This window comes from Thermobia domestica, chromosome 17 (genome assembly GCF_964235325.1).
Source record: "Thermobia domestica chromosome 17, izTheDome1.hap1.1, whole genome shotgun sequence".
In the NCBI taxonomy this organism is placed as follows: domain Eukaryota; kingdom Metazoa; phylum Arthropoda; class Insecta; order Zygentoma; family Lepismatidae; genus Thermobia; species Thermobia domestica.
The window spans coordinates 179,155,628-179,182,515 of NC_137470.1; the positions used below are offsets into that span (position 1 = coordinate 179,155,628).

General features: G+C 35.6%; 1 protein-coding gene across 1 annotated transcript in view; it reads right to left on the reverse strand.

The window, feature by feature from the left end:
- LOC145674253 (uncharacterized) overlaps positions 1 to 21,844 on the reverse strand; it is a 39,683-nt gene extending 17,839 nt beyond the window's left edge. The window contains exon 1 of the mRNA XM_081744087.1: positions 21,651 to 21,844. Within this exon, the coding sequence (XP_081600213.1) occupies positions 21,651 to 21,844 (194 nt within the window). The remainder of the gene's footprint in view (positions 1 to 21,650) is intronic.
- Between the last annotated feature and the right edge of the window lie 5,044 nt (positions 21,845 to 26,888).

Below are 26,888 nucleotides of genomic sequence, written 5' to 3' on the forward strand. Positions count from 1 at the left end.
GAATTTTAGGAATGATCCAAAAAATGGATCAAAAGATTACGATCTTGACCAGTAATTAAATTTTGGATCAGGGGCCACAAAATTTTTGAACGTTCCCTAAATCAAGCTTTCCTTTTTTTTTTATGGAATAAATGCATCATACTAAGTTAAGTGCTATTTTGGGTTTGACTACACTCTATGTAGTTCTTGAGATATAAGACGTACAAGAAAATTTTTGATTGAATGAAATATATTGGATTTTTTGAATCAGGGACCACAAAATTTTCAATGAATCCTAAATCGAGTTTTAGTATTTTTTTTTTTTTTTTTTTTACGGATTAAACACGTCATAGTGAGTTAAGTGGTAGTTTGGGTTTGGCTACACTGTATGTAGTTCTCCAGATATAAGGCGTACAAGAAAAGGTTTGATTGAATGAAATATATTGGATTTTTTGGATCAGGGGCCATAAAATTTTCAATGAACCCTAAATCGAGATTTAGTATTTTTTTACAGAATAAGCACGTCATAGTGAGTTAAGTGGTTGTTTTTGTTTGGCTACACTATATGTAGTTCTCCAGATATAAGGCCTAGTAGAAACTTTTTGCCTGAAATATATTGGATTTTTTTTTTTTCATTCAACAAACTATGAAGTCACCTAAGTAAAAAGGGGTGTTTTTACTTTGTATGAAGAACGAAAAGTAAGATTTAATTAACTTATAAGGAGCTATTATTACTAATTTATTGACTAGAAAGCCACCGATGGAAATCTAATAGCGATACAATAAATGTGCATAATTAAGATTTTTATAGGCACCGGGCTGTCCATGAGCTTCCAGAAACTTTTAACAGTACCCGATACTGAGTAACACTGGAAGTCTGGTGACTTGTTGATGAGCAAATGCCGAATTCAATCTTCTAACTGATCCAAAGTATGTGATTTAGAGGATAAAAGCTTTCCTTATATCCAGCCCAGTCTCACTCAAAGGAGTTGCAGTTAATATGATCAGGATTTTGTATAGACATTTCCTGAATAACTTTGAGCGTTTTATCTGACCTGTATGTAAAGCTGAGACCACATCTGGGAAGTATCTCAGACACTAATCAATATGTAATGATAAATTTGTGATAATCATTATGCACAAGATCCATACACGCTTCGCCACTTTCTCTGAAACTGCACCACTGAAAGTCGCGCTTTTTACATGAGATAAGATGAACTCCCAGAAAAGAGTGTCAAACTATTTTCACTTATCTTCTACCACTGAAAAGATAATAATAAATATATAGACCTAGTTACGTTTATACTACTTTAAGAATTATAATATGTTTTTTTTTTCGTGAAAATCTATTAAATTTATGGAAGTTATAAATAATTTTTATCCGTCTAGCGTCATATGAGTGCTACTTGAACTAAGAGGAGTAATACCTGTTTTCGATGTATTAGTATTAATATGAGCATCTTTCGTCATACAGTGAACACATACACGTCATCGGATTCTTACGATGTCCTATTAAGTGTGTTATGACTTACAGGACAAGTATTATTCATATTGATAGTAAGTTAGCTGTACATTTGACATATCTTCAAAGAACAAAGCTGCACAGTTTGAATCTGACAAACAGAATGGACGCAGAAGATATTTCTTTCTCATCTCCTGTGACACAAGAAACCCTTCGCAGTGGAAGAACACGGCTGGATTGCTTGTGAACTTAGGTAAATGTTAGAGAGATTAGAACCTTACATTTAGGTAACATACTCATTCAATTCTCACACGTGACAAACATTTGATAGTGGGCAGGAAACTTTAGTTCAATTGCAATAATAGCAATGAACATACGAAATCAAAGGTCACATAATGTCTGAATTTTCTGACTACCAGTTTTAAGAATTCAGAAATTCATTGGTTAGTTTTGAAGTGTACGATGATGCTATTGTCATTTAAGGATATATGTTTTTGTTTGACACTCTGACTTCATAACAATAGGTCAGGTTTACCAAACTGGAAAACGAACTGGTCGCCTGGCGTACCATCTCAGAATGGTGTTCGAACCATTGAAGATTCACCTGCGTGGTATTCATAACCGATACGGATATTCAGCTATATTTCATGACATGGTTCAGGGAGTTGATGCAGATTTTTCTACAACGTCACCGATCTATTGCTGTTCCATTGGAGCAAATGGTTAGACAAGCGTGATAAATATTTTGAAAAATAATGTGTGCCAGTGACCAGCTGCTGTGAATATCTGCTATGAGCTGAAGTATCCATAAGAGTTTCTGTTACGCATATGTTTCAACCACAATCATATTTTAAACTAAACCTAATTGTTGTTAAACAAACCAAACAGTACGCTTCTCATTGTTCAAAAAATGATAACTCATCTTTCTCCCCTTTTTCTTTATTTTCTTAAAAGTCGACTAAAAAAAGAAATGTTTATTTTATTATTATTATTATTATTATTATTATTATTATTATTATTATTATTATTATTATTATTATTATTATTATTATTATTATTATTATTGATTAACAAGAAAACAAAGTTGTCTACATACCGTTGTGGGAATATTTTCAACGAACTTAAACATTTCGTTACTGAATTCCGTATGTATGTGTGTCTATCTGTTATTTGCAGTGTTTTCAGTTTTGAGCCCTCCATTCGGGCGAGAAACAAAGTGTGTGTATGAAATATTTACTTTTACATGTATGAAGAATCACAGTTACCCTTCCAGCTCCATGTCTCCATTCTTTTTAAGTTCGTTCTGACAATGCTATTGGAGCATTCTCAACTGATTTTTTTAAGGAGATGCAGGTACAATTATTTTTTTAAAAAAAAATATACAGCCAGAAATATCCAGCAGCTGCTGTAACACTGTGTTATAAAGTGTTTTTTTTTTTTTTTTTTTTTTTGCGATGGAAACCAGTAATTCTAAAGGATTTCGCACCGGTAAATTGAAATCTGAAATGAGAATTTCGGAGTCAGACATAGTTTACACTGAGTTACAGTTTATTCAGTTGAATAATATCTATCGATTGGTATACTTCGTCATCTTTGGACACACTTCTCCGCTAACAATGTTTTAGAATTAGGAGGTCACTGTGGCTCAGTGATAGAGAGCTTACTTTTGGTACGTAGAGTCCCTGGTTCAATCCCCGGCAAACTATGTTTATAGTGGACAACATCGTATTTGTGGATTTTCTCAATCTACTCCCGTTTCCTCCCACTTTCACATTCTACCAATTCTTCCATTATCATTCATTTACGTTTATCAACATCTCCCTTAGCCTAACAGGCACAATCGTGGAACATTAAACTGAATATTTCATTTCATTTCACTTTCGAACAGAATGTCTTATTTCCTCTTGAGTTTTCTCCTTCTCCCAAATTAAAGTCCAGCAATATTCTGCTAACATTATGTATATTATTTTTTTCCTTTATACAGGTTCTCCATGATAGCAGTATATTTATGAAATCTTTCCTGGTGTTTGTCCGATATATCCTATCTGAATAGTTGAGTCAACACGTAAGAAAGAGTCCTGAAATCCAAAAGTAATGTTACCAACTCTTTTCACAAATCTGCTGTTTTTGCAAATAATGATGATTCATATTATCCATATGTTTAAATTATAATTGCTGGAGTTACTGGAATTAAAGCATAATTCTTATTTCAGATTCGAATTTACCATTATAAATTCCTTGTTCATTTATGTTATCCATATGTTCAATTTACACTACAATTATTGAAATTACTGGAAATTACTGAGAAGTTATTCCTAATGCAGAAAAACTTAACTCATAGTTACATTCAGCTCCCTTAACAATACATAAATCCACATAAAATGATATAAATTAAAAGGGTACTTCCGGTTGCCATGGAGGGTTGAAATTTAGCATGATTTTAGCTTTCCAAGACTAACCGACAGGAAAATTGCCAAAAGTGAATATTTTTAATTTTTAGGGGGGTAAAGGATTGGTGAAGAATTTCCCCATCTTATTTAAATGGGTGTTTTTTGGACTTACAATCTCATGTTTTAGGTACTTGGAATTGGAATAAAAACTTGAAATTCGGTACGATTGTACGTTTTCATTAGTACTAACTAAGTAAATAAGTTAATATAAAAATTTCCAACTGTAGAGTGGTTTTATGGGGAACTGAAAAATCTTTCCCATTTCATTTATATGGGTGTCTTCTACACCCCAAAATGTTTAGGCACTTAGGGAAGGATTAGAATGATGAAATTTCACATGATTGTAGCCTCCCACTACTAATCTACAGGAAGATTGCCAAAAGTGAATATTTTTTTAAGGGGTCTAAAGGGGACATGAAGAAATTCTTTTATTATTTAAATAGGCGTTTTCTTGGGATAGAAAATCTTATCTTTTAGATAGTTGAAATAGGAAAAATACTTGAAATTTGGTAGAATTGTGGATTTAAGAGGTGCAAGGCCGTAGACCGAGTAAATGTAAGGGTCAGGGGGCAAAGTCTCCAGGTGTGCCAAATTCAGGAAATATAATTAAAGACCAAATGCCCAAAATTCACCCTTGATGCAAGTGTAATTTGATTCAAGGAGTATTTCTTAAATTTCTTAAATTAAGAAATCCACAGAAGGAAACCTTTACAGACACATAGGAAGTAGTATTACTTAGCTAAGTGATAACACAACACTAATTGTAAGAGGCTTTTGGTCTGGTTTATTGGCTGTCCCATGCGTCTTTGGTGTACGTGGTCCCGGATTCGATTCTCTTGGGAGATCATTAAAAATTTGAACGTATTTTGTGGTTCGGATTCGTCCTTGAACTAAGTCAACGTCTTTGAAAAGGGATGATAAACCTCAACAAGCTACAATATCCATTTGGATTGTTTGGTGCGGCTTGACTATATCGTCCCTATGCTATATGAGATGTTCCCGGCGGGAGCTCATGTTTTTCGGATTCCACGTTAATCAGTAGGTCCACGTCTCATATAGCCTCGCTGCTGAAAGGGACGCTAAACTAAACATCAATCAATCAATATGAGATGTGGATCTACCGCAAAGGTCGGATGCGAACTACATGAGCAACCGTCGGTAATCAAAGCCGTCTCCGTGTCAAGGTTGCGTTGTGAGAGCTACATTGCCATGAGGAAGCTGAAGACTAATTTAAGAAAAATGATACTTGTTTCAATATTCGTGGTATTTTGAAATGTAGCACAGTAAAAATAATTAGATAAACTAGTACTGAGAATATACAAAGTAGAAAATGGATCAAGTTGGGTATGGACAGAAGTCAGTGGAGAGCTTTCGTGAAAGCAGCATTGAACCTCCGGGTTCTATAAGTCATACAGTTAGTTAGTTAGCACTGAGAATTGTACAACCAGTGATCACTTCTCTGCTTTTGGTTCTCGGAGAAAAGTATCAAGCAGCAGACAAACCATTTGATAACAATGGTACAGGGAAAACACTTTCCCCACCACTACTGCAAATTTATTTGTCTCTCTTTTTGGTCAAGTGACTAGTGAGTGAGACTTTGGTGCATAGAGTTTTGAGTTCCATTCCTGATGTAATCATCATCGTCATAGGTATTCTGCCATTATCGACAGGTCATTTGCTGCAACTCCACGGTATTCCGCGAAGCTCTTCGTCTTCACCTACGATTTTTCAGTTTTGATACCATCCATTAATTGTAGTCTCCTTTACCCCCTCCCTCTCTTTCCTACTACCATACTCTCTAGCACGTCCCTCATGATACAGTTCCTTCTTAACCAATGACCCCAACCAGTTTCACTTCCTCCTTTCAGTAGCTTCTGAAATTGTTGATTTCTTTCTCACCATCTCTAATACCTCTCGTTCGTTTTCCGTTCTACCCAGTTAATTCTCTAAGCCAGTCTCTGCAGCTCCATTTCGAGAACTACCTTTTTCCTTCAGTTTTGCATAATGTACATGTTTCTGACCCATATAGTACAATACTGCACTCAAATCATTTTATGAGTCTTTTTCTCAACTCTTTACCCAAGGTCCCACAAACTAGATTTTTCTTCCTCGTAAAGGCTTCTTTCGCCATTCCTATCTTTGCTTTTATTTCATGTTCTCACTTCATATAATCGCTAATAATACTATCCAGGTATTGAAAACTAGTCATCTATCCTCTTTGTTGTATTTTCCCTCTCCTACTTCTATACTTGATACCGGCCACTTCCTCAACTTTTCTAACATCATCTTGATTTTATTTTTTTTTTCAAATTCCACAACAAGCGCCATGTCACCTGTAAATCGTATACAACTATGCCCGACGGAAAGGACTTTCTATACACTTCAAAATAACAAATCCGCGATGAACATTACGGGAATGTACACTCATGTTCAAAATGATTGTCGCATATCTATAACTGGTTTCTGGTAAGAATATAATTTCATAATGACTTTGGTTGGTACTGTTAGTACTGATACTATGTGTATAATCGGGATATGTATATTTATGGTAAATTTCACAGAAAAAGAAATATAAATGCGATAATTAGAATGAGTAAAACAAAATGTTGCTAAATGGACAAGAAAGTTTTATTTTCATTTTCTTGTTCTTATTTACTGCTCTTTTGACATGAAATTTGCCACATACATGTCCTTGGCGATTATACACATACTAACATTATAACAAATACCGATCGAATTCGTTATCAAATTATATTCCTTGAACAACATATTTATAGACATACGACAATAATTTTGGACATGAGTGTGCATACCATTATCAAAATAATAGTAATACCTGGAAAATCATAGTGAGACATCAGATGTCAAGGTTTTCAGCTCTCAAATGGCGACAGCAGAAGCGGACCGTTGTTGGTAGTGTGTTAGAGCAAACGCCGCAGTACTTGAGGAAAAGTATGACTACAATATGCAGTGAATTAGGGAAACCGTGATAGTGCGAAAATGGCGAATCTCTGATTTGTAAGGAGAATAAACTGTTGGCGCACAATATTGTGGTCTGAACGTGACTAAACTATGAAGTTACTTTGGTGTGTCTCAAATACTGCGGATTGTCACTCTGAACCGTCATGCGATTGCAGTGCAAGTGGTAGAAGATTTCAAGCAGCATTTCTCACAGGCAGTAACCACAATCACAGTATGTGATGAGTTGCATGACATAAATATACGGGGTCGGGTTGGGTGGGCGAAACTACAGATGAGTGCAAATGCATGATATGGTCAGATGAGTTATCGTCCATCTTGTTTCAAAGCACGAACCACGTTTATATGTGTCGGATGCCCAAAGAAACGTATTATATGCAGTGTCTTCACACAACTGTGATGTTGTGGGCAACAATATACCTATTTTCAGTGGGTCCTATGCTATGCTTACCAGTTGCGACACTGCTCGTGTCTATGTCGACATTTGGGGCCGCGGTGGCTCACTGGTAGAGCCTTCATCTTTGGTGCATGGGGTTTTCGATTCGCGCTAAGTGAACCTTGTGGTGGACAAACTCCATGCGTATAGGTTTTCTCGGGGTTCTACCGTTTCCTCCCACATTATACATTCCACCATTTCATTCATTTGTCATTATCACATCTCCTTTAGCCTACTCATGGGACGTAAAACTTAAAGATTTCATTTTCTATATGTCAACATTTTAGGAAACCATGTACATCCTAGCCTCCAGCTCTTTCCGGGTGATGACGCGAAATTCTAGTATGATAATGCTTCCATTTACATAGGTTGAGTTGTTCCAGCGTCGTTTGAAGAATATCAGGACGAGTTGAACACCCAATCCTCGAACCTGAGCATAACGTGAAGCATAACATGAACAGCTGTGACGTGTTTTGGAAATCCAAATCTGATTTCAGCCTCCCTCTTTTCTTACGGAAATGATTAATACATTACAATCAGAACGGTGTAATATTCTACGCGCTACCTTTTACGACTACTTTGACTCCATTGCGAGTGGCATGAAAGCAGTTCTGAAAGCAAAAGATGATCCAACACCGTGTCAGCCCGATTATGTTTCATTTCTCTCAGGTATTTCCACTGTGTCCGTACTCACCTGTATAAACTGACCGATAGTTGCTAGGAAACAAACCCATATTTACTCATAACTTTTGAGAATCTGATTTGAGTATATCAAGTGATTAATATATGAGCACAGATATTAGTACAGCTTTATCGTCGAAAGGTAGTTAGGATTCCCTGACGTACAAATAAACAGACTGTGATAAGAAAAAAAGCAATTGGACAGAGGAGAGGAATTACAATTTGCCATGGTGAATTTACAACGATCATTACATTAACACTATAATGAAAGGAATCCACCCAGGAATCATACTTACAGTTATATTTACGTGGAAGAACTTAAAACACTGCACAAGATTTAGTCAGGAGGATCGGTCACTGGATTCGAACTACTGAGTCCTGATTGGCAAACAAGAACGGCTACCAAATCTGACGTCCAGTCGTCAAATTAAGAAACACAGCAAGGTAACGTGAAGAATAATTAGCCAAGATTGTGAGAGGAGTTAAGCCTTAATCGAAAAGTTTATTGACAACTTTTAATAAAAATGATAAAACTATGTACAGTGGAAATTTTACGATTCATTCCTGTTCTGCATAAAGGCCCTCCAGCACTTTGTAGAAAATATTTTGAATGATCTTATCTTTAGGCAGAACTGGAATTCCCGTTCTGTCTACTTCCCGTTCTGCCTAATCTTTGAAGAGAAGAAATTTTATGCGGGGAGGGATCTCTTAGGTATTTGCGGCACCGAAATGCTTGACTCTTAACTCTTTTTATGCAGATTGGAACTCATTTATATAATGGCTGTAATAATGAAAGCGGAGACAAAGTCAAAGCGGTCAAAATCCAAGGAAAATTCTGACGAGATGGGGAAAAAAATACAAGGAACACAATCATAGGAGTATATATTGAATGTACCAGTGCACACCCTGTATGATTATTTTTCCCTTCAACTGTCATATATTCTAGAATGTTATCTGTAATTTTTTAATTTGCTGAAATATTTTTTTTAAAATAATAAAAACCTAAAAAAAAAACGATATAATAAAAGGGTAGATTGGCTTTAGTTACTTTCACACACACCCATATGAAAAGTACTGGGTACTTCTATTTATTATACATATATTACATTTGAAATACGTTCAAGATATTACTGTACGACCGTTCATTTTCATTACAAAAAGCAACTGTGATGTTATTTGAATTTTGGAAGACTTTCATGCTTACGCTAAGTAGCACATAGCAGTTTTTTGAGTATTGTATAAATATTTACTTATTTTAATTCTGAAATATTGATCAACTTTTTTTTTTTTTTTTTTTTTTTAGTAAAGATCAAAATATGAAATATATAGCTACTTACTAAAACAGTGTTACGTGTTTTATTGGGTATTCAGTATTTAAAAAAATGTTATTTCACTAAAGTGAAGAATTGCAAAACATTTTACATGCATGAAAGTTGAGGAAAAATTACTAATCCTTTTATTAGGTTGCATATATGATTCTGTTCCTTGAATGGTGTCCGTTCTGTCAGAATTTTCCTTGGTTTTGTCCTCTTAGATGTTTTCCTGCGTTCGTAATAATTTGTTTAGGAATTCTAACAGATTATGTAAGAAGAATAGCTATATCTTCTAATTTCGTCATAAATTTAGATGTTATTCCACTCATTCGTCTCGAAAACATGACAAAGATACACTTCTCTTATTAGCAGTGTTATTTGCATCTACTTTACAAAATATGAGTGTGATTTTTCTTTAAATACCTGCAAGGAAATGGAAAATTGACTCTTTGCAAGAAAACGATTTGACATTGTAACTGAAACGAACACAACAATAATTTACCTTGGTCTAATAAGTCATTTAACATCCAAAAATTTATTCGGATTTCCACTAACTTATTTCCAGCATGGTAAGGCTCGCAGTATTTAAAATATACTACAGTTTATATGCTCAAGGTATGTTTGGTCATATTTAAGCAAACAATGTAAGAGGATCCATAAGGCGGCCCTTAAGAAAGTCTTAGTCCCCTCCCTTTACGGCATCACATTATCAGCTGATTTGTATTCTGTATATAGCAGCAATACAAAATATCAATATCATAATCATAATCATAATCATAATTTATTGCATCCGTTCATCGTCATACAACGAAATTGGACATGTCATTTATATGTATAACCGTATACATAAACATACATACTATTATTACATATAGATTCTTATGGTTTCACTAATTTAGTTACTATACATTTAATTTTACGTATACGAATAATTTTCTACATATTCTTCAACCGAGTAAAAGCAATGTTCTATCAAGTACCTTTTAAGTTTGGATCTAAAGCTATTGACAGAGACCTGATTTTTTATATATGATGGAAGTAGATTGTATAATAGAGTACCTTTGTGCGTAACTGATTTATTGTATATATTTGTCCTATGTGCATGCAAGTGAATGTCGTCTTTACTTCTTGTGTTATAGTTGTGAATGTCTTTGTTAACAATAAATTCACTACTATGTTTTTTCAAATACATTAATATTTCGAACAAATACATTGAGGGAAGAGTCATTATTCCAAGTTCCTTAAAAATATTTCTGCAAGAAGAGTTCCATTTTACTCCTGCAAGTATTCTTACTACTTTCTTCTGTAGCCTAAAGATAGCAATACTTTTAGGTGCATTTCCCCAGAACATCAAGCCATATTGAAGTACTTGTATATTTTTGTAGACTTTCAATCAAATCAAAAGGTTAGATAATCGGGAAGGGAAAGAGATTTGTAAGATTTTTTTCAGTTTGCAACTTTTGAAGGTGATTGCCTACTGGGTTCACCAGTAGCAAATCAGCGTTCAGAACATGAAGTTTCTATGTTAATGTTGGAGGTAGGAAAGAAGCCGAAGGAACCGAAGCTTACATATAGGCGACTTGAACAGAAAATCAAATCATTCAGAAGAAGGCTGGAATCACGTGTAATAGGCTTGGTGGCTTATAGATGTGGTTGCTTACTGTTTACATTTAGAACAGTGATGATGAGATCTTTATTTAAGTTGCATTGACTATATTAACGATATGTGATATTTAATATTGTTAGTATTTACATTGGCGATATAAATGAAATGAAATGAAATCTTCAAGTTTTACGTCCCATGGAAATGCCGGCTAGGCAAAAGGATACGGTGATGATGAGAAATGAACGAAATAGTGGAAAGTGGGAGGGAACGGTAGAACACCCAGAAAACCCACGCACACGGTATTTGTCCACCACAAAGCTCACCTAGCTCGAGCTGAGATCGAACCATGGACACCATGCACCAGAGGTGAAAGCTCTAACACTTAGCCATCGCGGCCCCATTTTCTTTTTTTGACAATATAAGAACGACATGTTGCATGTAGTAGAATCATGTATAGAGGACAAAGCACCTGATCATTTATAGAGGTGATGCCGGAAATAGATCTTTGAATGTAGAAGACAAAGTATCTTTTTAGAAAAAGAAAACGGACCGAATTATGCATCCTCTTGCGTTGTTTATTTAACATATGACCAAACACATGTTAAGGATATGAACTGTAGCACCTTTAACGTACTGCGAGCCTTGGGATGGTGGAGATGGACCACTGAAAAATTGAAAAAAAAAAATGTTGTGAAATGACTTGATATTAGATCGAAACAGGCCCGTAGTCACGGGGGGCTAGGGCGGGCTCAGCCCCCCTTAAATTTTTTGCAGCCCCCTAACTAAAATCATAGTTCGAATTAACGGGGGATGCCGGGAAAATTCCCCTTCGGTAAAAATTTATGTCCGGCTCGTATCACAAAAGTAACATAAATTTTCGCCTTCTACATTTGCAGCACCAATACATAAGCATCCCGCTCTCGTTCGAAAATTTAATTCGAACACTGACTGAAATGTTGGAAGAAATTGTATTTCCAAATGTACTTTAGAGTGCTAAATTAAAATTTACTTTTATTTTCCTCATTTAAAGTATTGACCTATTTATGCACTACGCTTCTTTGAATTGCTAATATTTATTTGAGCGTGAGTCTGTAGATATATATATATATATATATATAATGCTCCATGTGCAAACGACCTTCGCTGTAGGAGAAAAATAATTTATGGTTATTCTATCGGCAAACATGAAACAACATACTTTTACCTTAATCTGCGGACGAAGAGTTTACTTCTTCCTGTTCTTTTTGGAATTTGCAACTGAAAACATCTTTTTCCTGTGAGTCATTGGCTTTCCGTTAATATGCGAGAGATTGAAAAAACAGCATCCCTCAACAGGGGGTCGCAACTGCTTTGCTCTAATAATCACACAGGTGTATGGGTTCGTTTTGTGTATATTAATCATGGAGAGAGAGAGGGATGGGGGATTTTGACTACGTTTTATGGCACGTGATAACGGAGTAAGAAAAATTTCATTTTCTGAATTGTATTTACTCTTGTTGTGTTGTGAGTTGAACATGGTTGTAATTGAAAGTTGGTCGATGCTGGTTTCTGAAGATGCACCGAAGTTCACTTGAAGAATGAGAATTGTAGTGTAGCAGCAACTTGACTATTTGTTAAACTAAAGATAAGTGCGATTCACTTAATCTTTACCGGGGGTGAATAATTAGATACTTATATTAAAATAATTTAATAATTGTTGCCAATTTTTGGTGCCAGAATCAAATGTTCAAGCAGATCATTAGACGTAAGCCTAATCATACAAAGTTACTATTTTGTAAATGAATACCTTGCAATCTTCTGGTATGTAAACAAAAAAATGCAGCGGACTAAACGGAGGTAGTAGTTGCACTTATAGGAAAAACAGAATGTTCAATTAAAAATTGAACCTTATTAGATGATAATATGTATAATGCTTTATAAATTTGAAATTTCACCTTTGACTTAAAACAGGGTGCGTCGGGGAGTTTAGCGTCTCTCTTCAGCAGGAAGGCTATAAAGAAACGGGACCTATAGCTTAAAGTAACATCCAAATCACTATCGGTTTGAATCCGAGGACTCCCAGTACGGTTTGAACCCGAAACCAGACGCGCCGAAGGTGTGCGCTGTACCCATGAGGCTACGAGGTAGCCCACAAAAGTAACAATTTGTTAATGTAGTTTCATTTTGAAGAAGAGATATCTTCAATAGAAATAAGTGTATAACTGTTTAAATAATTAGTTCTTAACTTAAACATTTTAGTACCTACGAAAGCAACTGATCTCGAATTCTTATTTGCACAATGTAAAGAAGAATTTCATGTATACTTTGATATAAATTGTACTATACAAAGAAAATTTAATGAACTGTTACTTCTCTTATCAATTTCGTTTTGAGGAAGGAGGTAACTGCGCTAGAACAGGGAACTTTTTTTGGAGTTATTTCTTATTTGAATGCTCGAGTACCAGATCATAACAGATTATTTTTACTTAAACATGACTTTAGTAGCAATCATCCTAAATGATTGTTGATAGTATGTTCCAAATAGTCTAGAGCAGTGGTTCTCAAACTGGAGTCCGCGGACCCCAGGGGTCCGCGTGACTTGGGTACGGGGTCCACGACGTCTAAAATTTGAAATGTGTTGTGATAAAATGGAACTCACAGCTGTTATGCAAAAAGTATTTTTTCAGTTACTAAAAAGAAAGCAATTAGAAATTATACGTTTGTAAATTTGAATATTTTCTTTACTAAATTTCTACCCTGAAGCCGGTCAACCTTTATATAGAACTACTTCAGGTGAGAGGAATTCTTTCTTTGTTAGGGCATTTTTTCAAAAGGAGTTGTACATTAACTGCACCGTGCCAATCTTGTTTTGTTGAGTTACAACAAGGACATCACCAGAAACCTCGATCTGGACACAATTGTTCTAAGATTGGCAGCATCCAAAACAAGGAGACTTATACTGTGATTGTGTTGTTAGTGATTGTTCAAATGTTCAACTTGTTTCTACTATAGTGTGCCAACATAAGGAGTGTATATATGCGTGTTGTGTTTGTGTTTCTTAATCTTATGAAATTTATAAATTTGTAGATAGCAAAAACCCATAAACATATTATTATTTCTTTCGAACATCACCATAAAAAAAAGATCAAAAATGTTTAGAAGTACAAGTGTAAAATAAAGCGCGTGATATTTAAAGAAATGTAAAGTTTTATATCTAAGGAGATGTAAATAATAATACAGGTAAAATGTTAATTTCATTTTTCCAATATGCATATATTTGTTTAGATCACATGTATTTCAAAATGTTAATTTAAGATTCTGAGAACCTTCTCTGTAGAATCTCTTTGAAGATAGTATTAAATCTCATTACTCTCTAGATGTTTTCAAATTTCACAAATATTTTTTCAGTCATCAAAAATTTAAAAAAAAACTATTTCCTGTACTAATTCTTTGGAAATTTTAATGATTGGTTCGTTCGGCCAACTATTTTTTTAACATTTTTTTTTTTATTTCCTTGAAGATGAGAAAACGGAAGAAATATTTTGTTGCCATAACAAATAAAATGAAAAGGAGACACATAGTATTCTAGCCTTCAGGTACAGTTGTACTAACGCTATAGGGGAAATTTTTAATAATAATTCCTTCACGCTGTAGTTTTAGTTTTAAGAGCATAAGAAATTATTCATCATCACACACCGACACAGATATTATATATATATATATATATATATATATATATATATATATATATATATATATATATATATATATATATATATATATATATATTGTATAATGTATGTGTCTCTCTCTGTGTGTGCCCACCCTAATTTACATTTAGCCCCCCCCCCTAAATTTGGAGGCTGGCTACGGGCCTGGATCGAAATAAGTTTATTTTACGTTCGTTTCAGTTACAATGTCAAACGGCTTTCTTGTAACTGAGTCAATTAATTTTCCATTTCTCTGTAAGTATTAAAAAATCACATCTTTACTAAAGTAGACGTGAATAACGCTGCTAATAACAGAACTGTATCTAGTCATTTTTTCAGAGAAGAACAAGTTGAATAACATCTAAAATATATGATGAAACTTGAAGAATAGTCCAGTCAAATTACATCAAAAATGGGCCAAACCTAGACATTTAGAATAAAAAGATGGGACCTTCTGGAATTTTTCGTAATCTCTTCCTCAATAACCTCTAGACAATCCCAAAAAATCTAGTTGCGGGTTTTCCGCCATTTTGAATAAATAGTCTGCCATCTTCGATTTCTCACATGTACTTAGTTTATTCCACATAACTTCTAAACTAATTGACGTAGAAGGATATTTTTTTCTTTATTATACTTATAATAATATAGGCAATGTAACAAGTTATTATCACTTTCCTCCTTGCAACCATTGTTGCATAATTTTAGGATAAAGTAAAATTGTGATCTCTATTACGGGACATATTCTTTTCATTGATTCATAAAACTTAACAGAATAGAAATATGGAAAAAGTGCTCGAATAAAAGTTGTTGAAAATTTCATAAGCTTTAAAACGGTGTATATATTGTCACTCTATACAATGTCTGAGGTGCACGATGAAGCTTCAAACGTCATCGGGCTGCGCACAATTTCTGTAGAAACATGAGTGGATCATTTAACATGTAGAAAAATATATTTGATTTCAGACGGCTTTTCATTGCAATTTTCGGTAAGTACCAACAGGTTTGGAAGTTCGGCTAGTTTGATAAATAGTTCGTAAACAGTGGTGTCGGCAGGGGATGTACAAGAACCTTGAAAGTAGACTTTCGCACTATCTTTCTGTATTTATATTTATGTGTCAATTCAAATTAGGGTTTCAGATAAACGTTTTAAAAGAAGATGAAATCTATTGAAATATGTTTTCCTGATGTTATCCTACAAGAAAAAATCCAATTGCTGGTTTTCTGCCTTTTTGAATAAATAGCCCTAATCCAGTGCAATTGCGGCAAAAATCAATCAAAGCTATTTTTAAACAAAAGATTAAACCTGTTGGAATATATGTGTATTGATATTATACTAAAACAGTACTAAAACTCTAGTTGCTTGTTTTCCATAATTTTTGCGGCCTATTATATGAGCAATATGTGAGGTTTATCACAAAACTCTATGGTAAATAATGTATTGTATATGATTGTTATGATGGTGCACCTAGCGTAAAAGTTATAAAACCATGAACAAAGAAACCATGAATATGCGTAATCCTTGAGGACAATATCCACGTTGTTCGTTTAACTTAACAGGAATTTCTTTCTAACACAAAGGACAAATCCGAATTGATTTCACTTCTGACGAAATATCTCTAGAAATCTGGTTGTACCGTACTTCAATCACCTGCAGATGCTGACACATTAGTTGTGTTAATTGCAACAAATGTTGCAAAATCTGGCTCGTCAGTAATAGTGGGAGAAGATTCAGATATTTTGGTTCTGATGGTAGCACTCGCAACAGCTGAGACCCTGGCTCGAAGTGACCACATAAGATATACAGCAGTACCAAACTTCAGAGAGCATTGGGAGATATGGTGCACTGCATTTTGTTTCTGCAGGCCTTCACTGGTTGTGATGCAACTTCTGCTCCACGCAGTAAAGGGAAGAAAACTGCGAACAAATTACTGCAGAAAATGAAGAACTGCGTCGAGAAATGGATGTTTTCAACATCCCAACATCATCTGCTGATGATGTGGTAGCTGCTAGATAAAAAAAAAAGTTCTTAACATTATATAGATGTACAGAGAAAGAAAATCTGTATTGTACAAGATTCTGCATGTACAAAAAGATTCTATCCAAACAACGCATTAGTGACACTTTTAACTTAGCAGTACTATTTCCAACAATAGCTGCTGCAAATCAGCATAGTCCCCATGTGTTCTATGTTGTTCAGCAGCGGAAAATTTAAGAGATGACTCCAACTGAATGACGCTGTAGAATTTGTGGTGATTGCCATCTTCCTGTAACAACATTTAAACAACCTTCTCCAGAAGATTTGTTAAAGTTTATAGCATGCAATTGCCAGGCGAACTGCGGAAACAATTTTGAGTGCAAAAGAAGATACCTAGATTGTACATCATTTTGTGGGCAGAGTAGTGGACACGGATGTGGTAATAGCACTCCTTTAATCAAAGATGCAGATGAAGGAAGCGATGATGAAGCTATCACCAAAACCAAATTCTTTGAGAAGGAAGTTAACGAAAACTTTGGACATTCAACTGCAAAACGCCATTGAGAAAAGTAAGTCTCAAAGTACACTGGTATATTTAGAACTTTTGTTTGAGTTTATTTATCATCACAAGGCTTTTACTGTAACTTGATCAGTAGTTGAACTAGAGACATCAGGGCACACTACAGATGCTCCACCAGTGCATGTAAATGAAATGCATCGCGAAGGTACTGTTGCTGTGTACTTCCTCTCTCGATATCCATGTCAATGTAGTGTGTGATGGGCAAAACGAAGTAACTTACCTGAGCGCACTTGACAGTGGTCAAATCGTAGGGGCCAGACGACTGGGTGGCTCGATTTCGGAAGTAGCTGCGGCACTCTGATATTCAAAGGCAACTGTGTCAAAGTGTATCGTGAGTACCTGGCTTCCGGTAAAACCACACCCACACGGGCAAACTGCCACGGTGAGGGGACGGGCCAGTGCGTCAAATCGCGGAGTGGTTCAATGCAAGACAACAACGCCGCATCAGCAGCCACACAATTCGCAACCACCTGCTCGCCATGGGGTACAGAAGCAATCGACCCACGCGAGTATCCCTTCTAATAGCACAACACAGGAAACAACGTCTAGCATGGGCAAATGAACACTGGCTCTGGACCGTGGAAATGTGGAAAAAGGTTGCCTGGACAGTTTTACATTGGTACATGCCGATGAATCGGTAAGGGAGCGTCGCCAACCGCAAGAGGAAGTGGATCCATCGTGACTGCAGGGAGTTGTGCAGGCCGGTGGTGGTGGTATTCTCATCTGGGGCATGTTTACTTGGATTGAAATGAGTCCCCTAACACATGTAACACAGTCCCTCACATGTGACGCTACCACGTGTAACACAGTGCTATATTCTGGACGACCATGTCATGTCTTTGCTCGGCTGCTACATCGAGGTGGTGACCTCAATTTGCAGCAAGACAATGCGCCGCCCCACCCACCGCTCTACGATGGCAGCAAACTGGTTTGATGAGCACTCCTCTGATCTGGCAACACGGTCATCGGATTTCAATCCGATCTAACACATCTGAGACGCTATGGAACGACACCTTCTGCTGTGGACCCTCTTAAAACTACCCTGCAAGCTCTGTGAGAGACTTTGCAGCAGATATAGATTGAGATTCCGCAACACTTCAGGCGCCTCGTTGAGTCCATGCCTCGGTGAGTACCCGCCGTTATCAAAGAAAGGTGGTGTTACACGTTATTGGGTAGGTGTCTATAATTCAACTGGTGATCAGTTTATATTGTTTTCCTATTTATAATTACAACACTTTTAAGTTTAGCAGTTTAATAGATGTGTAGAAAAATCTAAATACTATTATAAAAGCTAGTACGTATAGTGAAATAGTAAAAATCATAAAACTGGATATGATGGTACTTACTGTAAATCGGAGACAAACTCCATGTCAAATAATTCCGGTAAGTATATTTGCCTTCATTTTTAATAATTAATACTTTGTTTAAATCACCATTTTTATTTTTCCTAAAGTTATATTTTCAAGCACTAATAGATAAAACTTTAAGGCAGGGATGCAAATAAGCAACAAAATTTTAGTCGCCTAAGGAAAAGGTTACTAGCCCACATCCCACAATAGTAATCATTTACTTACCTTCGTTATGATATTGAGTGCTCACTCGCCCCGGCCGAGTGGTTATTTGCATCCCTGCTTTAAGGTATGCTAAACTTATAGTAACGAAAGCGGAGAAAGTGATCACTTATTATATAACCAATAATATTTAAAGTACAATAACGAAATAATGATACTTTTACGTTTATTGGCTTAGGAGCCACAATGCAAAAACTACGTGCTGGGGAAAATTTCAAGATGGTGTACTGCTTATTTAAAATGGCGGGAAACCAACAACTTTTGGGACTGTTTTAGTATAATAGCAATACATCGAACATATTCTAACAGGTTTAATCTTTTATTTAAAAAATCTTTAAGTTTAATCGATTTTTGTCGTAATTGCACTGAACTAGGGCTATTTATTCAAAAGAGCTCAAAACTCGCAACTGGATTTCTTGCATTATAATAACATCAGTAAAATATATTTCAATAGATTTCGTCTTCTTTTAAAACGTTTCTCTGAAACCCTAATTTGAATTGACACATAAATATAAATACAGAAAGATAGTGCGAAAGTCTACTTTCAAGATTCTTGTGCAACCCCTGCCGACGCCACTGTTTACGAACTATTTGTTAAACTAGACGGACTTTCCAAACCTGTTGATACTTTCCAAAAATTGCAATGAAAAGCCGTCTGAAATCACTAAGTATCTTTATCTTCATGTTAAATGATTCATTCATATGTTTCTACAGAAATTGTGTGCAGCCGATGACGTTTGAGGCTTCATTGCCCACCTCGGACATTGTATATCTACTCTGTTGAGTTTTATGAGGCAATGAAAAGAATATGTCCCGTAATAGAGATCACAATTTTTCATTTCATCCTAAAATTATGCAACAATGGTTACTAGAAGGAAAATGATAATAACGTGTTACATTGCCTATGATATTAGAAGTATAATAAAGAAAGAATGATACTTCTACGTCAATTAGTTTAGAAGTTATGTGGAATAAACTAAGTGCATATGAGGAATCCAAGATGGCAGACTATTTATTCAAAATGGCGGAAAACCTGCAACTGCATTTTTGTGTTTTTCTGGAGGTTATTGAGGAAGAGATTACGAACAAATTCCAGAAGGTCCCATCTTTTTATTCTAAATGTCTACCTCAAACCTTATTTTGACTGCACTAGAAATAGTTTTTCTTGTTACAGAATCTATTAGAATTAGTAATGAAAAAATCCCTAGAAAAGATCCCTCACTCAAGATCCCTCAAAAGAAAAGAATTCCCCGTCTCGATAGATTAGGCAGAAGGGGAAGTAGGCAGAACGGGAATTCCCGTTCTGCCTAAAGATAAGATCATTGAAAATATTTTCTACAAAGTGCTGGAGGGCCTTTAGCAGAACGGGAATACACCAGTTTTACAGCATACATCAGGGACGTAGCCAGAGTTCTGAGTTTGGGGGGGCCATATTTGCAAATGAAATTATATATATATGTATATATATATATATATATATATATATATATATATATATATATATAGGGTGTTTCAAAACAACGCCGACGTTTGGGAGGTAATTTCTGACGCAAAGATAGGACAAAAAGTATAGACCAACCTGGGTGCACAAATGCTTCTTTTCGGAGTTATAAGCACTCGAAAACATATTTAAAAAAAGAACTAAAGGTCCATAGCTCCGAAACTATGGGACCTATCGTAGTCGGGTCAAGACTTCACTTAGAAACTAGTATGTGCCCTATCCAAATATCCAAGTTTCACAATCTTCCGGTACTTCTGCAACAAGGTAGTTGGTGAGTACTTCAAATTATATGTAAGGTGCCAAACTCCTATACAAGTTGTTTCGTGAGTACCTTAGGATTCTGAAATATGTACTTTTGGATAGTGAAATACTACCCGATAGTGTATCTCTTCGGAATACTAACGGAAACCAGAAAACCTTTCATAATACTATTATCTCGCTTTTCTCTGCTCTTTGGTTGATTAAAACATTCTACACCATTTTGTGTGTCAAACTCCAATGCTTCAGTGTAGAGACACAATGAATTTTCTTCTGTTTTAAGTTCTTTTATGGCTCCAACAACCGAACAAATAGATAGCTGGGGGTCTGCTAGGATAATATCTTCTCCTTGTAGAAAATTATTCAGGCCACTAATAATTCCCACAATCTTGCTAAAGCAATCAAGCATGAAACAGTTGCGAATGATTTCAGTTTGTTCGCAATACTTCAGTAGTCTTCTTAGCATTCTTACCCTCTAATGCAGAGATTATAGCTCCATAATTCTCTTTTACAGCGTTCAGTGAACAAATACCGGTATTGAAGACCAACGAATGTCTGAAAGGCCAGGTATACTGGATTGCTCCAAACCTAACGCTATCTGAGCTTGCTTTATCGTCTATAAGCTTTTACACAGAGAAATAGTTACGTACAGTCTGCAATAAATCAAAAAGGTATTTGCTTGTTCGAACGAACACACTTTTACAATTATTAAATATTATTAAATTTAACTGGTGCACATAGCAATGGATATACAGTGCGAGGGGATGAGACTTGTGAAATAACTTTTGCACAACACCTATGTGGTCTCTCATAACGCTCGCCTCATCGTAAGCTTACCCAATGCATTTTGAGTCCTTATTAACACCTATAGAAGCCAAAGTTTCGATAATTGTTTTTCTCAAATTTCAAAAAGTGCTCTACCGTTTTAGAACTTTTCACATATCTCACGCAAACACTAAGTTGTTCAGAAACACTAATATCTCGTGTTTCATCAGCTATAACACTGAACTTTCCAGCGGCATTCAGTTCACTTATAATGACATTGATGATTTCCTCGCCGCAGCATAAGATATCTTCATTTTGAATTTCTGGGGCCAAATAAGTGGTATTCCCTGGCGCTGCATATTCTTTATAAAAGGTTCAAAACGTCGTAACAACTTGAATATTTACTAGAAATTCTCTTTATTTAAACTGTTGTCATCTTCATCCTTGCTTCGTAAAGCTAATCCCTGTCGAACTAAATGGATCACAATCGCCACTATACGTTTTAAGCACTCGCGACGGGCAGTTATTACTTCTCTAGATGCGTGGTTTTGTAGATCCAAAATCTCTCCAGTTTCTTTGGACCTCTGAAAATAAGTCATTCACATGAATGTTTCGTTGTGAGGTGCTAGCAATTTCCTTAGCTTCTTCCTTATCAACATTGTCCGAATGAATATTTTCCTCAGCAACAACATGCACCTTATCAGTTTCGCTGAAGGTACTCGTCAAGTGTTTCTCAGTCTCGCAGGTATTCAGTCATGTGAAATAAAATATCCAGATTTTATAAACCTCTCCATATTTAACTTAATTTCAAGAACACATACATAGCAAACTTAACACTGCGCACTCCACATTCAGTACAAAAATAGACTCTTTCCCGCTCAGCCTGTTGCCAGCGCCAGTACATACTGTATAGAGGGTCTAAATAGTTTCTAATCTGTTTCGGCAGAATCGTTGTTAAATATAATAAATATACGAAAGTAAATCTACACTCAATACCTTCTAGTAAAACAATTAAAGTATAAAATACTAAGTTGCAAAATTCAGCAATGGGGGAGAGGGATTCTCGTAGCCTTTGAGTCAAATCGACCTTTCAGTTCTGTCTTAGTTGGTTATAAAAAGTGCATTCATATAGATTTTTAGCCCTTAGCACCTCAAGGCGACTATAAGGCTGGAATCACTCTAAGGGCTGGAAGAACCCCCCAGTGTTAACGAAAATGACGCCCAGGCCCCAAAGTTACTGATCTTATACTCTTATTACCATTCACTTAATGTTTAAGAAATAGCCTATAAATGGATTTAAAGAAAATAACCTTTTCTTAGAAGTATGAATAATTTCAGTTTACTATGAATATTTTTTTCATTTATTGTCGGCTAAAAAAAATGTACCATAATTTTACATACATATTTGGGGGGGCCAAGCCAAGATTTGGGGAGGCCGGTGCCCCCTCGGGCCCCCCCTTAGCTACGTCCCTGGCATACATGAATGTATGTTAAAAGTTTTGAGACAATTGGAAATAGATAAAAATCCCTCCATATTTTTGTTGATGCATTTATTTTATGCCGACATGCAAGAGCTTTGCTTTACACTTCTGTGTACAAATGTATTTTCTTTTCCAGTCAACACTAAAATAACAAATTACTCCATTTAATACAGCGAGGTGAATTGAACGGTGTATCTCGCTGCTTCGCTCTTCAGTTGATCCAATTCAATATAAGCGATTTTTGTTTATTAATACTTCGATTGTAGTTTATCGTTCCTTGCAGTACCGACGCTTTATAAAATGTAAACGTGCAAGTTAACATGGGATTAAAACTGCATGAGTTCGCACAGGGATTCGAACCTGGGGTTCCCTCGTTGAATACACTTATGTTAACCTCTCGAGCCGGGAGTTAAATACCCACCAGTCGCTACTAGAGACAGTAGAAATAATTTTAAATCACTAAAACAGCCATTTTGGCATAGTGTCAAAAATTGAACATAGTTTCATGTAATAAGAGGGAAAACCAACAGATGGTAGCAGATTACAGTCTACTCTTGAGTGACATGCGTTTTAGTTCACATGGTTAAATAACAGATGACAGCATATGCATAATTTCGTCACTACTACACAGGACGTATACGTGTACGTCGAATCGCCTCTAGAAGCCCTATGGGGTTCCGTATACATGTACGTCGACCAGCTTGAGCTGTTAATTATATAGCCACGAAGGAAGTTATAAGCTATTTGGTGTAGTAATTAGTAACGCCTTGTAGCAACTTAGACACAATATTACCTAAATTGCTACCTTGAGAAAGTATTGGATACACTGCAGCAGCTTCTGTTCTGCGTGTCAACCCAATATATCTATAAGCACAACACTGACGCTCTCTGGCCTATCCACTTGTATATTTGTCATTTTATTGCATGTATCTAATCCCTTTGTAGTTTTAGAAGAACGTTATCTTCTTTAACAAAGAATCAAGTTTACATGACAAAATGCTTTCACCACCCTCTTCGTACTTCTGACTAATCAATCTTTTGTTTAACGTTGTCCAGTTATAACCAAACGTTCCTGTGAGAAAAGGAGAGAAGCATCAATATGCTTTGCATTATACTTTTGTGTGAAATTATTTATTTTCCTGCATCTAGTAACATGTACGAGGGTATGAAGCCAGCTGATACATAAAAGCAGATACTTCCTAAAGGCACATAACTTATATACAGTGTAACAATAAACTTATCAAGAAATGTCACTGTACTTGTTTTCTTCAAATTAAAAAAGAAAAGAGTTGAGAATGCAAGAACGAACTTAAATAGAATGGAGACATGGAACGTAAAGGATAACTGTGATTTTTCTACATGTAAAAGTAAATGCTTATATCCCACACCTTCTGTTTCTCGTAAAAATTCGGAAAATATCGCCTCTCTATGATTTACGGTTCCCAAGATATGTCTCCTTAAACCACCGGAAATTCGAAAACTTTTGGCCAATATCTAGGGAACGGTAAGTCATAGAGGGACCATGTAGATGTTAATCAATACCTAATATTTTGGTACAGATTTTAACTAGTTGTCATTGGCCAACTGGCCACTGACCAAACCAGTGGCTAGTTAGACAGTAGCCAGCGGTTACTATTTGGTACCAAAATATTCTCCATTCTCTTAGGTATTGACCAACACCTATATCCTAACTATAAACAAAACTACATGAGCAGACATAAATTACTGAGCATTCCTTGTAGGGCTACAATGATTAAATTTGGCATGATCGTAGCTTTCCAAAACTAACCGACAGGAACATTGCCAAAAGTGAATATTTTTAATTTTCGGGGTGTCTAAAGACGGGATGAAGAATTTCCCCACGTTGTTTAAATTGGCCTTTTTTTTTATCTATAATCACATGTTTTAGGTATTCAGAATTGAAATAGAAACTTTAAATTCGGTATGATTGCACGTTCTCATTAGCACTACCTAGGAAAATCAGCAAAGGTAAAAAAACTTCAACTTTAGAGTGGTTTCATAGGAAACTGAAAAATCTTTCCCACGTTATTTATATGAAACACCTTTCACACCTCCAAATTATTGAGCACTTCCTGTAGGGCTACAATGATTAAATTTGGCATGATTGTAGCTTTCCGGAAGTAATCGACAGGAAAAGAACCGAAGTGAATATTTTTAATTTTTAGGGTGTCTAAAAAGGGGATGAAGAATTTCTCCATGTTATTTAAAAGGGCCTTTTTTGGACCTAGAATCTCATGTTTTAGGTACATAGAATTGAAATAAAAACATGAAATTCTTTATGCGTGTACGTTTTTGATAGCGTTACCTAAATATTTCATCAGAAATAAAAAAAAATCAAACTGTAGAGTAGTTTTGTGAGGAACTGAAAAATCTTTCCCATGTTATTTATATGGGACGTCTTCTACACTCCAAAATGTTTAGGCACTTCTGGTAGGATTAGAATGATGAAATTTGGTATGATTGTAGCTTTCCAGGACTAACCGACACGAAAATTGGCAAAAGTGAATATTTTTAATTTTTTAGGTATTTAAAGTTGGATGAAGAAATTGCCATGCTGTAAGTGGGCGTTTTCTTATGATACAAAACCTTATCTTTTAGATAATTGAAATAGGAAAAGAAACTTGATACTAGGTAGCAAGGGCGCCGATTTCTCTGTAAATTTGGGGGGTGGCCCATTCAGATGCAGAAGGTATATATACACACACACACACACATATATATATATATATATATATATATATATATATATATATATATATATATATATATATATATATATATATATATATATGAGGATTTTAAGACAAATTGCATTCAAATTATGCACAATATTGAATATTCATAAATACAATAGAGGGCCTACATGAGCTTTTGGGGGGCGGCATCCCCAGGATCGGCTCCCTTGCTCAGTAGAATTGTTGACTCAAGAGGTGCTAGGCCGTAGGCCGAGCAAAGACAGTGTGTGGGGTCGAATCCCCCTAATGAGCAAATTCAGGAAATACGAAGAAAATGTTCATGAAATTGACTCACTGTTGATGCAAAGGCCGATAGATAAGAAATGCGAAGCCGTAGGCCGAGGAAATTTGGCGGTCTGTGGGCGAAGCCCTCAGCTACCCAAAGGTTAGTCATCTCTCTATAAGTTACGGTTCCCGAGATATGGCTTCATAATTTTTCTGGAAATCGGACATTTTTTGGGCAATATCTCGGGAATGGTAAGAGTGAAGCGAAAAATTTCATCACTTTTTCAGATAAATTTTGATACTCAACAGAATTGAGGCCTCAAAATTGAAAAACAAAATCGCAAATGACAAACAGACAGTCACACAGACATAGAGAATTCAGTACCTTTACAGGTCGTTGATAAATAAATACAGAGTTTGTGCGAGTTCATCTTGAAGGAAGGTCTGTGTATCCGACGGCTGCACCGGATTCGATTCAAGCCCCGGTCAATTTTCGAAGTCCATGTTAACAGTGGGTTTACGAAATACTATTAATTTTGGTGTTACATAGGAACACAAGATATAAAAATTCAAACTCAAACGAATTTTTAAACTAAATCGTATCATGCTTCAGTTATTGCTGCAACATCTGTTTTAAAATATGAACAAAATTATAATGGGCGTCTTTACAGTACAATGCCAGAAAGAAAAAGCTCATCATAAGAGTAAAGTAACCTTTGTGAATCTTTTTTTCATAAGAAATTACATTTGACACACTCTAGTGTTGCTAATCCAATACGTATTTGTGAAGTATTCATAAAATTGCCTGAATTCTGTTTGATGAACTTGTCGAAAAGAAAAAAAAAAGTATGTTCGAAAGAGATTTTACCCTAGCGGGAATTTCAAACAAGAAATTACTTACATCATATTGTAGGGTTATCAATGAAATATCCTAATCCTAACTACATAAAACTACACGAACTCAATGACATAAAATAACGGGTACTTCCATTTGACGTGGAAATTTGAAATTTGGCATGATTGTAGCGTTTCGGTATTAACGGACAGAAAGATTACCAAAAGTGATTATTTTTATTTTTTACGAGGTCTAAAGTGGAAATTAACAATTTTCCTATCTTATTTAAATGGGCTTTTTACTTACCTATAATCTCATGTTTTAGTATTTGGAATAAAAACTTGAA